Source organism: Hakea prostrata, chromosome 9, assembly GCF_041222555.1.
Source record: "Hakea prostrata isolate BN-2017 chromosome 9, UWA_Hpros_2, whole genome shotgun sequence".
Lineage (NCBI taxonomy): Eukaryota > Viridiplantae > Streptophyta > Magnoliopsida > Proteales > Proteaceae > Hakea > Hakea prostrata.
The window spans coordinates 29889170-29905236 of record NC_142608.1 but is presented as its reverse complement, the minus strand read 5'-3'; the positions used below and the strand labels follow the sequence as shown (position 1 = coordinate 29905236).

The window sequence follows — 16067 nt, the reverse complement described above, 5'->3', positions numbered from 1 at the left end:
TATGAAAAAGTTTATTAATCTAGGGATGTCATTGTAATCGTACGATGACTGCGAAAGCTGATAACGCTAACTATAAGTGGTGTTGATGCTTATGCTTTCTATTAAATCATGCATACTCATAGAGTCATATCATAAAGTTTATTTACGGTTCCACCTGTAAATAGTGTGGCACCATTGTCCTGATCATGCATAGTATTGGTAAAATGGGGGCTCACCTGTGAATTTGATCGGTTCCTTCCGCTTTTGAGTTTGACCATATTGGCTCTTTGCACCATCATATCCCCGGCAATTACTTGTCACCTCCACCACTACCACTACCAGCATCACCACTGCTGACTCTATGACTACCAGTAGCTAGGGGCAAAGCAATGATCATGATGTTCATCGTCTATACTTGATCCGCTTGAACTCTCAGTATTAACAGGACGGTCAAGTGGCTCCTCATGTGGGACCATGCAGTGGCGGGAGCCTTGTGCAGTTATATGACCTTTCTATATATGGTGAGCTTGTTAAATTATAATAAAAATTTTTGAAGCTCTCTGTGTATAGGAGGATTTTATGTCCTTATTTTCATGAGAGTATATACATTTTCTCTTGGAATATAACACTGAATCCATCTGGCTTGGACAGTATGGTATATCACCCAAACGGTTACAAAACAATCCTTTGCTATCTAGTTATTTCAAGATCTTGACAACATGCACAAATGAAGATGATAAGGTAACAGAATAAGTCACTCCTTTTATCCCACTTTTGTTTACACCAATAAGTATATTTCTCATATCAACTTTTTTATACTTTTCTAATGTATTCTCATTGTTGGAACAAAATTTATGCCAGGTTTATGTATCAACTGTTCAAGCAAGGAACTATCCTGTGACTGGATTCCAGTGGCATCCAGAGGTTGGATTGCTGCTCCAAGCAGTGAACGGTCAACGTGAAAAGTTGAGTTTAAATTAAATCATGATCGTAGATTATTTTTATGTGCAGGAAACTGAGTTTGAAGTGGGAACAGACCTGGTTCGACCGGTTCAAATGAACCATTACAAAACCAAAATACTATTTGAAAATAAAAAATAAAATAAAAACTCGTCTTCTTCGTTGTCGTTGCTGCTGAACATACAGAAATCGAATGAAACTCACAGAATAAAATGAAAAACCCACCCATCAAATACCTTATTTTCTGTTCAAAAAACAGAAGAAGAATGGATATTAGGCTAATGGGTTTCGATGGTCCTTTATTGCCGACTCTGCAACAGATGCTGGATGGCTTCGAAGATGCTGAGAAATCAATCAATGCGTGATGTCAAGGCCATGGCTTCTACTCCTGCAGGCATCAGGGAATACCCCAATTCGTATGTTTTCATCATAGATATGCCAGGACTCAAATTGGGCGATATCAAGGTTCAGATTGGAGATGATAATGTGCTTCTTATCAATGGAGAACGAAAGCGAGAGGAAGAGAAAGATGGAGCTAAGTATGTGAGGATGGAATGTTTATGAGGAAATTTGTGCTTCCTGAGAATGCCAACATTGATGCCATTTCTGCCGTTTGCCAGGACGGTGTTCTTACTGTCACCGTCCAAAAGCTGCCTCCGCCGGAACCCAAGAAGCCCAAGACTATGAAATCAAGATTGCTTGAGCGATTTCACCTCTTGGGTATTTGAATTGAATAATTGCTGCTACTGGTTTTTCCATATTTTCTCTCTCTAGCCTCAAGCAAACTCTAATCTAATATAAGCAGATCTAATTATAATTAAATCTCCCACTTATTGACTCCTTCACAAAATCGATTCCTTTCTTCCTACCTCAGTCAATCAGCTTCCACCTTACCCTTTACCTAATCGTTGCACCAAACCCTACTCTTACTCCAACCTCGGGAAAAGATTGGCTCCACGTTTATCAGGATCAGAAAAATAAAAAAAAGACGAAAGTCAAGTAGCTGTTGAGAATTTTTCCAAGAAGTTGCAGATGAAGATGAAGAGACGACTCGCGCTAGATACCTGAACCATACTCCCTCTGACAATTTGGTTGAGAGGCGAGGGATTACAGCGCCTCTGACATGGTGGTTGAAGTGGTGGCGGAAGAAACACTGCTGAATGTTTTGGGGAAAGTATATTTGAGTTAATGGAGTGGATTTTGGTTTTCAGGAGAAACCGTTGAAAACCAGAGAAGATAATGGAAGATTTGTGATTGAACGCTAAAGCTGAGGATTCAGGGGATTCCTTTTTTGAAAATAAAATAAGTTTATTAAAGAACCAATGGTTCGTTTGGCACGAAACGAACCGATTCCATGGTTCGAGTTAAAGTTAACTTAAAATTATTTTTATTGCACATGCTGATAATCAAGGATAGAGATTTAATGCAAGCTCTGAAATGAAATCCGACCATTCACTGCTTGGAGCAGTGCATTAAATGCACTGTTCCTAAGCAAAATCCTCTATGTTCTATCTTCTGTAGTGTTTGCTTTTATTTAATATGCATTAATGAAATGTAAAATGAATTGAAGTTGAGGTTAATAGCTTGAGGACTCAAGGAGAAAATGGTATGGTTTGTCGACTTAATAAATCATTAAATGGATTGAAAGAATCCCCCTGGCCCCTGGGCATTTTTTGGCCAGCTCTCACTATAGTTGGGTTAAACTTTTGGCTCACACAATGTGAGAGTGATCATTTTATGGTATACACACTTTGGCATTGACAAAATATTTCTTCTTGTTGTCGTCTATGTTGGCAATATTGTTATTACTGGGGATGACGTCTTTGATATTGAAAAGCTGAAGGTTGAAACATATTTAGAACGTGGAAAATATTTTGGTTGAAAGTAGGAACATTTTGACCGAAATGCCTGCACTTTTTGAGAACGAAATGAAATCTAAAAAATTGTCCCAGTATTTTGTTTGACCAAAACATGGGGAAATTTTGATCGAAACTGGCTGAAATTTTGGTCCGACATGTTTCAGCCAAAACGACACATTTGGCTTTACAAAATACAATGTTTCGATTGGAACTTGCATTATTTTGCAGGTTCTGCAGGTTTTCCCGTATCATCAGTGGGGATTTTGACCTCTGAAAATTTTTCACTTTTGTTGCTTTCTTCCCTTATTTCACCTAATTTGTGGAACTCTGTTGCATTCAAACACAACATTTGGTCCTCCATTGGTGGGTTTTTGAGATTCTTGCAAGGTGAGTTAACAAACTTCCCCACCCTTTTTTTTTTTTTTTTTTTTTTTTCTTTTTCTTCTGTTCATGCCTTAAATCATGTTGGATTGCTTTCAAATAGAAGTATGTTTAGTTTAGAGTGGTTATTTATGATTATGGTGTTAAAATTAATTTTTGGTTCTTCCTATTATTTTTAAAATTATTCTCTTAATTAGGTATATTGCTAAAATATGTGTATACATGATGTGTAAGCTTCAACTTAATATATGTGAGACACCATCACTTGATCTATGCTGTGGTGGTGTTAAATCAAAATTTTGGTTGTTAATTAATTATTTAAAAATATATAAATTTTTAAAATTTTTATTTAAATATTAAAAAAATGCTAATTAATTTCTATTTTATATTTAAAAAAAGGAGAATATTAGTAGAAGCATGTATGTAATTTTTGGAGCATGTCACGATGCTCTTAAAGATACTTAGTGTGTATTTCTTGTATTAGGTACTCTCTTTGAAAGACGTCAGACATAGATTGACAAAACGAGAGGCCATTGACAACTGATAGAAAGAAAAGTGAGTGTAATTATTCCAAAAAACAAATAGGAGGTGATGGGGCCTCTAAATTGAAGATTCTTATAGCTGGGGTAGATAGGAATGTAACAAGATGCACCAAGGTGCCTTCAGATGGTCAAGAAGGCAATGGCATAATACTTGGCTAGTGGAAAGCAAAAAGAGAAAGAGGAGAATATATAGGGAGGAGTTCAAGGGTGCTTGTCTCGATGACCTCTTAGATCTAGGAGAGCAGGACTTTGATCCAGAAGAGCCCTTAGGGTATGGAACCGACTTTGATCCAAAGGCAGCATAGACGAAGAGAGTGATGATGATGAATATAGAGCAAGAGAGGATAGATGATATGAGGAGGTAGTAGACAACTATAGGTTTTGGGTCCTCTAGAGAGCCAATAGGTTTGGGGTGCAGCTCCCAAGCCCCTATGAGGAGTCAGAGTGTGAGGGAGGAGATTCTTATCCTACGGGCCCAACATAGGGTCGAGCTTCATCAACACATGCTACAGGATCTTGATCTTGAAATTCTTTGTAATGATCCAACACTATTTAGGAGGTTAGAGCATAAGCAAAAGAAGTTGAAGCACTTGTGGGGGAGTATGAAGGAGAAAGTGGGGATGACTTTCTCCAAATGGACATTATACCATAGCGTTCCAGCACATGCAGGCCAAGGGTCCTACTATAGGGATATGATTAAGGAGATAGGCAAGGCTGGGAGTGGAATACATGGGCCCACCCCACATAAGATATACAATGTATAGTTGCTTAGGTATAAACAATAATTGAATGATTACATTGAGGGATTAAAGCCTATGTGGGCTCATTATGGAGTGACTGTTATGTGTGATGGTTGGACTGGTCCCATTAAACAGTCCATCATCAATTTTATGTTGAGCTGTGATGGGAGGACAATGTTCTTAAGTCGATGAATGTATCCAGTGAGAAGAAGGATGCAAAATACATTTATAAATTGTTGAAGCAAGTGGAAGGAGTTTGGAGAGGAGAATTTGGTCCAGATTGTGACTAATAATGGCTTCAACTACAATAAAGCTGGATTAAAGCTGATGGAGAACCCTATGTATCAAAATATGCTTTTACTAGTAGTACTAATTTTAAATACATATTAAATTTACATTCATACTTGATATTGATGGTTCATTACTAATTTGGACATCCTTATCTGGACAAATACAAGCTCTTTTGGACTCTATGTGCTGCTCATTGCATTGATTGATACTAAATGACATGGGTCACGTTAATCTTGTGAAGAAGACTGTGAAGAAAGCCTAACATGTCAGCTCCTTCATCTATAACCATACTTATGCATTAAAGATAATGAGGGACTGGTGTCAGGGTGAGTTGGTAAGGCTAGGCATAACTAGATTTGCAACCAATTAGATTGCACTATAAGGCTTTGGGAGGTAGAAGGTTGGCCTTAAGACCATATTTGGATTAGAGTAGTGGTTTAACTTGGAGGGTTCTTCAACTACAGGAGGGAGGAGAGCACAGAATACTATACTGAGTGACACCTTGTGGACTAATGTGAGGGTTGCTATGAAGATGCTTAAGCTTGTGGTGCATGTTTGGAGGATGGTATATCAATAGAGAAGACCTACTTTATCACACATATGGGCTGCAGTAGATAAGATGAAGCAGCAGGTTGCTCAGATCTACCCACGGGGCAACAAGAAAATTCTCGACATCATCCAATATAGATGGGAGAAGTAGCTCAACATCCACTACATAAGGCTGGTGAGTTATTAAGTTTACTGGTGGATTTAGTTTTCATTTTACTATCATATTGTTCCTTCTTAGTTTTGCTTTTTGTTACACAACATACTATCTAAATCCCAAGAAACATTCCAAAGACATGCTTGGAATGAGGGAATATGTGATAGATGCCATCCAAATTGTAGTGAAGAGGATGGAACTGGGTCCATCTAAGCAGGCAGTCATCATTATGGAGGTGAGATTGTGATTTCATAATTCACAATTCACAATTCACAATTCATAGTTTCGTACTATGTTATTCACTTAGATATTGTTTTTACTTTATATATTAGATGAAGGCATTTAGGGATGCTAGTGGGAGTTTCGGTCGCTCTGCGGCCATATTGCTATGGAAATCCACCCATGAGGGTAGGTTAATTTGTTATATATTTAATTATTTATATTTTATCTTTTAGTTAGTTACTTAAGTATTGACTTTGAGTCTGTGTTTGTTATAGCTAAATGGTGGATGCAAGATGGCTGTGAATCACCCCACTTTAGTAGAATTGCATGTAGGGTGCTTTCACAGACATAGTTTGCCACTGGGTGTGAGCGAAATTGGAGCACCTTTAGTCTCATCCACTCAAAGAGGTGCAACCGATAAGGTGTGAAGCGTCTAGAGGACCTTGTCTACATACATTATAATATAAGACTGAGGGAGGATAATATTAAACAGGTTATGGACAGAGAGAGTACCATGATCGAGTTGGCTGACATCTTTAAGATGGATGATGATGATGACAACCCATTAGTTGAGTGGATCAGGGATAGTGGAGAGCCGTTGCTAGATGAGGAGGGAGGTCGTCCTAGTAGACATATTGCAGAGCAGATAGAGGCTGATGTGGATGATTGTTGTCCAATGGGGCAGCCAACCATCCCTCTATGCTATACCCTAGTGCATCCACCCAGAGTGAAGATTTGATTGTGTGGTCAGACACCGGGATGATGCGACTCAGGCATCCCCCCCATGTTGATGATGATGATGGAGGTGATGGAGGGGATGATGATGATGTTGGACCTCGTGACCAGGATTTGGCTGATCTTAAGGAGAGATCACCACCACCACCACTAGCACTAGCTAAGAGTTGGGGAGGGGAAGTGTCACGACCCCAGTTTTCACAGGTTTGGTGGGGCCCACATTACGAACATTCAACTAGGGCACGTGACAATTCCTTTCCTCATCAACCTATTTATAACCACCAAAACAAAATGCTAAACTAAACATTTTCAAGAACAGAAACAGACAACATGTTTGACAGTTTGACTCATTAACATATGTGTACAGTCCAAAGTCCTATTATGTTTATATTTGAGTTTTCAACAACATTTAGTTAAGTACATACAGTCTGAAAGGAAATATATATAGATCCACAGTCCAGCTAAGCAACCATCAGTTACAACAAAAAAGAAAAAGAAAAGAAAAGTTTTTCATATTCTACTTTAAAGGCATTATCAAGTGGCAGCACCCTTGCCCTTGTCATATATCTGAGGACTTGTCAACATTTACAATAGTGAGCTTTGTGGCCCAGTAAGCAATATAGACAACCATGTAAGTAAGTTAGGCAATTCATTATGCACCCATTAACACATCAAAGTCATATAACATTATGCATTCCAATTTTCCTTTCATTTATTTTCATTTATGTTGTGATACTTGACGATAAAGAGATTCCTCAGAGTGATTGTTTTAGGTACCTAGGTTCAATCATAAGTAAAAGAGGTGATTTAGAAGATGAGGTTTCCCAAAGAATTAAAATAGGGTGGATGAAGTGGAGAGGTGCGTCCGGGGTCTTATGTGATCGGTGTATTCCATTAAAGCTTAAAGGAAAATTTTATAGGACCGTTGTTCGACCAGCTATGATGTACGGTGCAGAGTGTTGGGCTGTTAAAAAGAATCATATAGATAAACTTAATGTAGCAGAAATGAGGATGCTAAAATGGATGAGTGGCAAAACTAGGATGGATAAGATAAGAAACGATCATATTAGAGTTGGTCTGGGAGTTGCTCCCATAAGTGATAAGCTTAGAGAAAGTCGTTTGAGGTGGCACGGCCACGTTCAACGGAGACCTATAAATGCTCCTGTACGGAGAAGTGATATAATCCTTATTGAAGGAACTAGAAGAGCTAGGGGTAGACCTAAGATAACCTTAGGAGAAGTGGTGAGAAAGGATATGTATAGCTTAGGCCTTGTATCTAGCATGGCCTCGAACATAACTGATTGGAGGGCAAGAATCCATGTAGCCGACCCCATTTAGTTGGGACAAGGCTTATTGTTGTTGTTGTTGTTATTTTCATTTATGTTATTTGACATTATAATCTTGAGCCTAAGCAAATCTAGATGATGCACATTTCTCTTCACCACCGAAGTGGCTTTTGTCTTTTCAGCACCGGAGTGGCTTCTATCCCTTCACCATTGAAGTGGCTTTTAGGCACAAGGCCTTGTACACCTCGTGGATTGCCATTGGCACAAACTCAATCTTTCCACTTTTCAGTCTTGCTTCATGCCTCCCGTTTGGGTACATTAAGTACCAGGACTTACATAAGCCATTACATCTTATTTCTTTCTTTATATTCAATTTCAGTATTGCGTTATTATACCCTGTCCATTTCAATGTACCTTTTACATTTCAATTATCACTTAGCCTTATCTGAATAAGACATGATACAATTCATACAATCCCGTCATTTAAATAAGAAACATTTGCAAGATGACTATGAATTTAACAAGCATAAACATCATTTCAAATTCATAATTCAATATCTCAAGAATACTATCGGCATTTCAATTCTAACAGTTCAATCAAGTCCTCAAGCTGTCATTTAATCCCATGCATTTCTATTCCATTCACAAGGCAATGTATCATGCATTTCTATAAATTGTATAAGTGAATAAATACGATAGATTTTATATTAACATGTGAATGCTACATGTCTACTAAGTGCAATCACCCATTTATAACATATATAGGTTGGTCAATATCACTTATCAGTTCATGTTCCATGTGTGTGAGTCTTAATTAGACCTGTAAATGGATAACCGAAATCCGTCTCCGAATTCGCATTCGCATTCGTTTAAGAGAGTTCGAATCCGAATATTTTCTTACCGGAAAATATCCGTATCCGTCCGATAACTAAACGGATTCGGATTCGGATATATGCTAAACGGACCGGATAATATCCGGATATGATATTATCCGTTTATCATAAAAAAATATATTTTTATGAGTTTAATTAATAAAGATGTTTTGGAATTTGGGGAAAGTTGCTATCTATTTTTGCACGTATTTTAAATCTCTTCTATACAATCACTTGTCACATCATTAAATGACTTTAATTAAAAAATTAATATTTTTCGATAAGCTCAACAGACTTCACGAGCATCAATGGCTGAGTTTTAAAAAATTATAAAATATTATTTTTCATGGTAAGCATTAGCAGAATCACTTGTCACATCAGTATATAATTTAATTAAAAATTCAATATTATAATCTCGAGTGACTTCACGAGCATCAATGGCTGTTATTTTCCAAAGTTTTAAAAAATAAAATTTTAATATAATCACTTTGAGACACACTGTTTAAGGAGACACATGGGCTGCAGACTTGCAGAGTTGCAGTATCTCCTTTCGTCTCCTTTTATCTCTTCTTGGCTTGGGAAGATTTGAAATAGCCTTGCTAAAAAATTCGAAACGGTGAAAGCTCTTCTTTCAACCCTTTCCGTCGACCAGCGGCAGCGGCAAGTAACAGCAACCACCTTACGGGCGGCTGTAAGTAAGAGCATGGCTTTGCATCTTCGGGTACATGTTGGCGATTCCTCATCAAACTCTTACTATTCTCGCGTTTCATGGGCTCTTGTGCTTCATCTGCGCCCGTAAGAATGTTGCTTTGTCTGTCTTTGAATTCATCTTAAAGCGCCGACGGTGGTCTGGCTGTTCTTGTTGGGTGCTCTCAAAGCCGGCGATCTTCGTCAGTTAAATCCTCTTTGAATACATCGAAAATGGTGACGGTGCTGCATCTGTGCTTGATGGGTCAACCCTCAAAGCGGACGATCATTCACCACTTCACCAAAACTCAAGTTCTTCAGATCGTAGTCACCGGAACTTGAAAAATGGCAAGCAGTAATCGGATAGTTTTGCGGATCCGATAATAATCGGATATCCGACGGAGTCACGGATTCGAATTCGGATACCCTTAAAAAATATCCGTCGGATATCGGATCGAATTCGGATATTGGATTTCCTTATCGGATTCGAATTCGGATACACCACTATCCGAGCCGAATCCGATCCGTTTACAGGTCTAGTCTTAATCCTAGTTCAGTTAAAAATCCGCTCTCCTTCTTATATTCTGAACAATTATTGACTATTTCGAGTACGCGGGAGCCAACAGGAGGTTTCCTTCTTTTTTTATTTATTTTCTCTCTCCTCTCTCCTCTCTCCTCTCTCCTCTCTCCTCTCTCCTCTTTCTTTTCTCTCTCTTCTCCTCTCCACTTCTTCTCTCTCCTCACGTTATTCTCCTCTATTCCTTTTATCTCTCTCCTCTCATCTCTTCCTCTTCTCTCTCCTCCTTAATTATTCTGCAGAATTTGTACTTCTCTTCTGCACTTTTTCTCTTTTTCCTCGTTCCCTCCATTCTTTCTCCTTCTCTCACCTCTCTTTTCTATCTCTTTTGTTTACTCTCTTAACATTTACAAGCAGAAATAAAAGCTTTCCAATTAACTCTCTCTCGAGCTCTTATCTTAATGGATAAAATGTTACACGTATAGTGTAACATAATACCTCATGTTACCACCTCATATTACCTTGTTCTTTTAAAATTCACCACGTAGGTGGGAGGGAAAGGGAGGTGTCATCTTGTCCCTCTCTCTTTATGAGCTTGTGGGCTCACTCTATTATCTTATGCAGGGCCCACCTTGAAGTACGAATATTAATACCTCCGGGTTCAGAAAATTATGCTGATTTCCTTGTTTTCAATTCAATCTAATTCCACTATTGTGAGACCCACAAGCGATATCTAACCTCGACCAAAATATCAATTGAATCTAGCCTCATTTAAGCTATTCTTTAACTACACTCGGATCATTCGATTAAACCATCAAACCAATCATCAAGCTCCTTTAATAATCTTAAGGACTGACACATTCACACATAATAATAAAATAAAAATATAAAAAGATGTGGGGCATCACATTCTCCCCTCCTTAAAATAAATTTCGTCCTCGAAATTTGCATACCTGGTCAATTGAAAAGTTGGGGATATCGAGTCTTTATACCAGATTCAAGCACCCATGAGGCTTCTTGACCTGAGTGATTGTTCCACAACACTTTCACTAGTGATACCGCCCAGTTTCTCAATTTCTTCTCTTTCTGTTGTAGTATCTCAACCGACTTCTCTTTATAGGAAAAATCTTCTTTCAACTCCAACGGTTCGTATCGTAGCACATGAGCAAGGTCTGCTACATACTTCTTCAGTATAGATACATGAAACACATCATATATGTGGGACAAATTTGAAGGTAGGGCAAATCTATATGCTACTGCTCCAATTCTTTCTAAAATCTCAAATGATCCTACATACCTCCCCTTTTTGCCGAATCTCACCACACCCTTCATTGGTGCTATCTTTAAGAAAACTTTATTGCCCACCTCAAATTCTAAGGGCTTCCTTCTAACATCTGCATAACTTATCAATCTACTTTGAGTAGTCTTCATTTTCTTTTGTATTACCTTTATTTTCTCACAAGTCTGTTGTACTAGGTCTGGCCCCAATACTTGTTTCTCACCAATTTCATTCCAACATATTGGAGACCTATACTTTGTTCCATACAGTGCTTTATAGGGCGCCATCCCAATAGTAGATTGATAGCTGTTGTTATAGGCAAACTCCACTAAATGTAAGTGAACACTCCAGCTACCCTTAAAGTCAATCACACAGACCCTAAGCATATCTTCCAGTATTTGAATAGTCCTTTCAGATTGCCCATTAGTTTGAGGATGGAAAGCTGTGCTGAAGTTTAGTTGAGTGCCCAACACCTTTTGTAAACTTTTCCAAAATCTGGAAGTAAATCTAGGATCACGATCTGACACAATAGAATTGGGTACTCCATGTAACCTCAAAATCTCCTTCACATATAGTTTAGCTAGCTTGTCTAGGGAGAAATCAATCTGGATGGGTAGAAAATGGGATGACTTTGCTAGTCTATCCACAATTACCCACATTGCATTATAACCTTGTAGAGTCGTTGGTAAAGAGGTAACAAAGTCCATGGTAATATGCTCCCACTTCCACTCAGGTATGTCTGGGGGTTGTAACAAACCTGAGGGTCGTTGGTGTTCTGCCTTTACTAATTGAAAAGTCATGCATTTCTGTACATACTCCGCTATCTCCCTTTTTATATTGTTACACTAGAAATTCTCTTTCGGGTCCTGATACATCTTTGTCCCACCAGGGTGCACTGAGTATGGGCTGTTATGTACTTCCCTTATCAGTTCTTGTTTCAATTCTTCATCCTGAGGCACACACAACATCGATTTATATCTAATGATTGCAGCTGGATCAACATTAAAATATGCCGACTTTTCATCTTCCATTCTTCCCTTAATCTTCTATAGAAAAGTATCATCCTTTTGTTTTTTCTTTAATCTGTTCAAGAATGGAAGGTTTTACAATCAAGCTTGCAACCAATGCTGTAACCTTACCTCCAATAATAACTTCAATTTCCATCTTCCTTGCATCTTCTATAAGATGAGGTTGACTCGTTATTAGATCTGCAGAGTATCCTTGTGACTTCCTACTTAAAGCATCAGCCACCACATTTGCTTTACCAAGATGATAGTTAATATTGTAGTCGTAATATTTTAATAATTCTAACCATCTTCTCTATCTCAAGTTCAATTTTTTTTGGGTGAAGATGTATTTGAGACTCTTGTGGTCAGTGTATATTTCACATTTTTCTCCATACAAGTAGTTTCTCCATATTTTCAATGCAAAGATGACTGCTGCCAACTCTAGATCATGAGTTGGGTAGTTTTGTTCATGAGGTTTCAATTGTCTTTATGCATATGCGATGACCTTTCCATGTTGCATAATCACACAACCCAATCCACTTCTTGCTGCATCACTATATATAACAAATCCTCTAGTTCTAGATGGCAAACTTAAGACAGGTGTAGTTATTAATCTTCGCTTCAGCTCTTGGAAACTCTGCTCCCATTCATCTACCCAAGCAAATCTGACTCTTTTTCTAGTGAGTCGAGTTAGTGGCATTGCAATTTGAGATAATCCTTCAATGAATCTCCTATAATAACCAGCTAGTCCCAGAAAACTCCTTATTTCAGTCACATCAGTTGGTTTGGCCCAATCCATTACAGCTTGGACTTTGCTGAGATCTACCATAATACCCTTAGCATAGATCACATGTCCTAAGAACACAACCTTGTCAAGCCAAAATTCACACTTTTTAAACTTAGCATAAAACTTCTCATTTCTTAGAGTTTGTAGAACTGCTCTCAAAATGCTCCTCATATTCTTCATTACTCTTTGAGTATATAAATATATCATCAATAAAGACAATAACATACTGATCCAGGACATTATGGAACACCCTATTCATTAGATCCAAAATGGCTGCAGGTGCATTAGTTAACCCAAAAGGCATAACAAGAAACTCATAATGTTAAAATCATAATCTTTTAATAGTTCCAACCACCTCTTCTGCCTCAAACTTAGCTCTTTCTAAGTAAAGATGTATTTGAGGCTTCAGTGGACTATATAAATCTCACACTTTTCCCCACATAAATAATGCCTCCATATCTTTAAGGCAAAAATAACTGTAGCTAACTCTAAATCATGCGTTGGGTAATTTTGTCCATGGGGTTCTAGTTATATTGAAGCATAAGCTATCACTTTCCCATGTTGCATGATTGCATCAAGACACAACCTAAGCCATTCGTGGATGCAACACTGTTGATGAGAAATCCACTAGTTCCATATAGTAAACTCAAAATAGGTGCAGTTACCAACCTTTGCTTCAAATCTTGAAAACTCCTTTTATATTCACCAGTCCACAAGAGTCTAACTCCTTTCCTAGTGAGTCTTGTTAATGGAATAACTATTTTGGTGGATCCTTCAATGAATCTCCTGTAATAACCACCCATTGTAAGGAAACTTCGTATCTACATTGGTGGGTTTAGGCCAATCCATCACCACTTGTACTTTGCTAGGATCTACAACTTTTACTTTGGCAGAAATCACATGGCCTAAGAACACCACTCTATTAAGCAAGAATTCACACTTTTTGAACTTGGCAAATAATTTTTCCTTTCGTAGTGTTTGCAATGCTGCTCTTAAGTGCTTTTCCTGCTCCTCTTCATTTTTGGAGTACACTAGTATATCATCAATAAAGACGATCACATACTGGTTCAGGATATCATGAAACACTCTATTTATTAGGTCTATAAATGTTGCGGGCGCATTAGTTAGTTCAAACGGCATAACTAAGAATTTATAATGCCCATATCTTGTTTTGGAAGCAGTTTTTGGTATATTTTCCTCTTTCACTCTTAATTGGTGATATTTTGATCTTAGGTTAATTTTTGAGAAAACTTTTGCCCTTTGTAGTTGATAGAATAGATCATCAATCCTAGGCAATAGGTATTTGTTCTTTATAGTCACCCGATTTAATCCTTAGTAGTCTACACACATCCTCATAGACCTATTTTCTTCTTCACAAAAAAGACAAGGGCTCCCCATGGCAAAACATTATGCTGAATAAAGCCCTTGTTTGACAAGTTTTGCAATTGCTCTTTCAATTTCTTCAACTGTTGTGGAGCCATTTGGTACAATGCCTTAGAGATCGGATTTGTACTAGGAATAAGTTCAATGGCAAACTTCCCATCCCTTTTCGGGGGTAAACTTGACAAGTCATCTGGAAAGACATCAAGAAATTCCTCCGCAACAAGAACATTCATCGGATTTAATTCTTTAGCTTTGGGTTCCACTATAGTTGCCAGATATCCTTGACAATCTTGCCATAACAACTTCTTTGGTTGTGAGGCTGAGATCATCTTTGATGCTGGAGATCCTAACTTCATTCCTAAGAATTTAATCTCCAGTTCATATGGGGGTCTCAACACTACCATTCTCTCAAAACACTAAAGACTGCCATGATTAAAAATTAGCCAATCCATCCCTAAGATGATGTCAAAATCCTCTAGATCAAGGATCATTAGGTTTGCAGTCAATTTCCTTTATCAAAAATCCAACTCATAGGATTCTATCATCTCTCTAGTTTCCATAATGCCTCCAGATTTTTAGTCACACACAATTGGTAGTCTAACATTTTAGGGTTCAGTCCTAGTCTCATCACTAGTTCTTAAGATATAAAAGAATGAGTCGATCCGGAATAAAGCAAATGCAGGTATACCATGCACTTCTAGCATACCTGACACAACATATATTAACATACAAAACATTTATAGTTACTCTCTTAACATTGTAGCCATAGTTCACTTTTAATTTTTAGAGCATCACTCCAACTAATTATACCAATTTACTTAGATAGAGACTATACCTGCCACCATAGTTTAAGAGGTCTCAGCCTCCTTTGTGGTCATGGTGTACACTCTTCTAGGGGTCTTTGCCTTTTGTCCTTTGTGTGCATCCCTTCCTCTTTGGAGGTTTTGGGTTCCCTGGTTACCCTTCTAATCTTGTGTGGCTGATTGTTCCAGGTGAGGTAGTGTCTAGAGATGTGGCCTTCTTTTCCATATTTGCAACATGTGAAGGTACCCAAGAGACATCTTCCCCAGTGCCTCCTTCCATAGTTCGGGCAGTTCTTTCTTTCTTCTTCTTGTTGCTTTCCCTAAAACTTCTTTCCTCAACCTTTCCCAAGAATTTTCTTGGAACCACCAGGCTTAAAGGATTTCGAATTCCATCCTTTTCTTCAACATTTTCCCAAGTTCTTTCCAATACCTTCAAAGATCTGTGAGCAGTTACTTCCTTAGTATAAGTCTTCAGTTGAAGCACACCAATCGATTTCTGAATGTCAATGTTCAATCCTTGTTCGAATTGTTGTGCTATCATCTCCTTTGTGCTCATCATATGTGGAGTGAGAGCCCCTTAAATCTTCTTTTTATACTTCATTACTGATATGGAGCCTTGCTTAAAGTTTATGAACTCAGAGATCTTCTGCCTCATCCTGCAGGGAGGAAAGTACTTCTTGTTGAACTTCTCGTTGAACATTTCTTAAGTAACTTCCCTTTGAGTGGCCTCTAATATCAGTTTTATCATTTCCACCATAGATCTACTTCATCTGTGAGCATGTACACTGCACACATAAACTTTTGGGAGTCGGTGCACTTTAGGGTCTCAAAGCCTTCTCCATATCCTTGATCCATTGAGTTCTCACTAATGGATTGGTGCTATCACCCTTGAACTACTTCCTATAGAATTTCTTAAAATTCTTGAGGGCTTGCATATCATCACTATCTTCATTTTTCTTAGCAGTCCTCATTCTACCTCTATTTGTCCTAGCTTGCGCTTCCTGAGTTACTTGTTCCACTTGTTCAGCCTACCT

The 16067-nt window shown here is 38.1% G+C and overlaps 1 protein-coding gene across 1 annotated transcript in view; it reads left to right on the top strand.

The window, feature by feature from the left end:
* Positions 1–16067, top strand: part of LOC149005100 (gamma-glutamyl hydrolase 2-like) — a 124962-nt gene that overhangs the window by 36275 nt on the left and 72620 nt on the right. Inside the window, exons 6-7 of the mRNA XM_089169595.1 lie at positions 629–720; positions 841–903. Of these exons, the coding sequence (XP_089025721.1) occupies positions 629–720; positions 841–903 (155 nt within the window). The remainder of the gene's footprint in view (positions 1–628; positions 721–840; positions 904–16067) is intronic.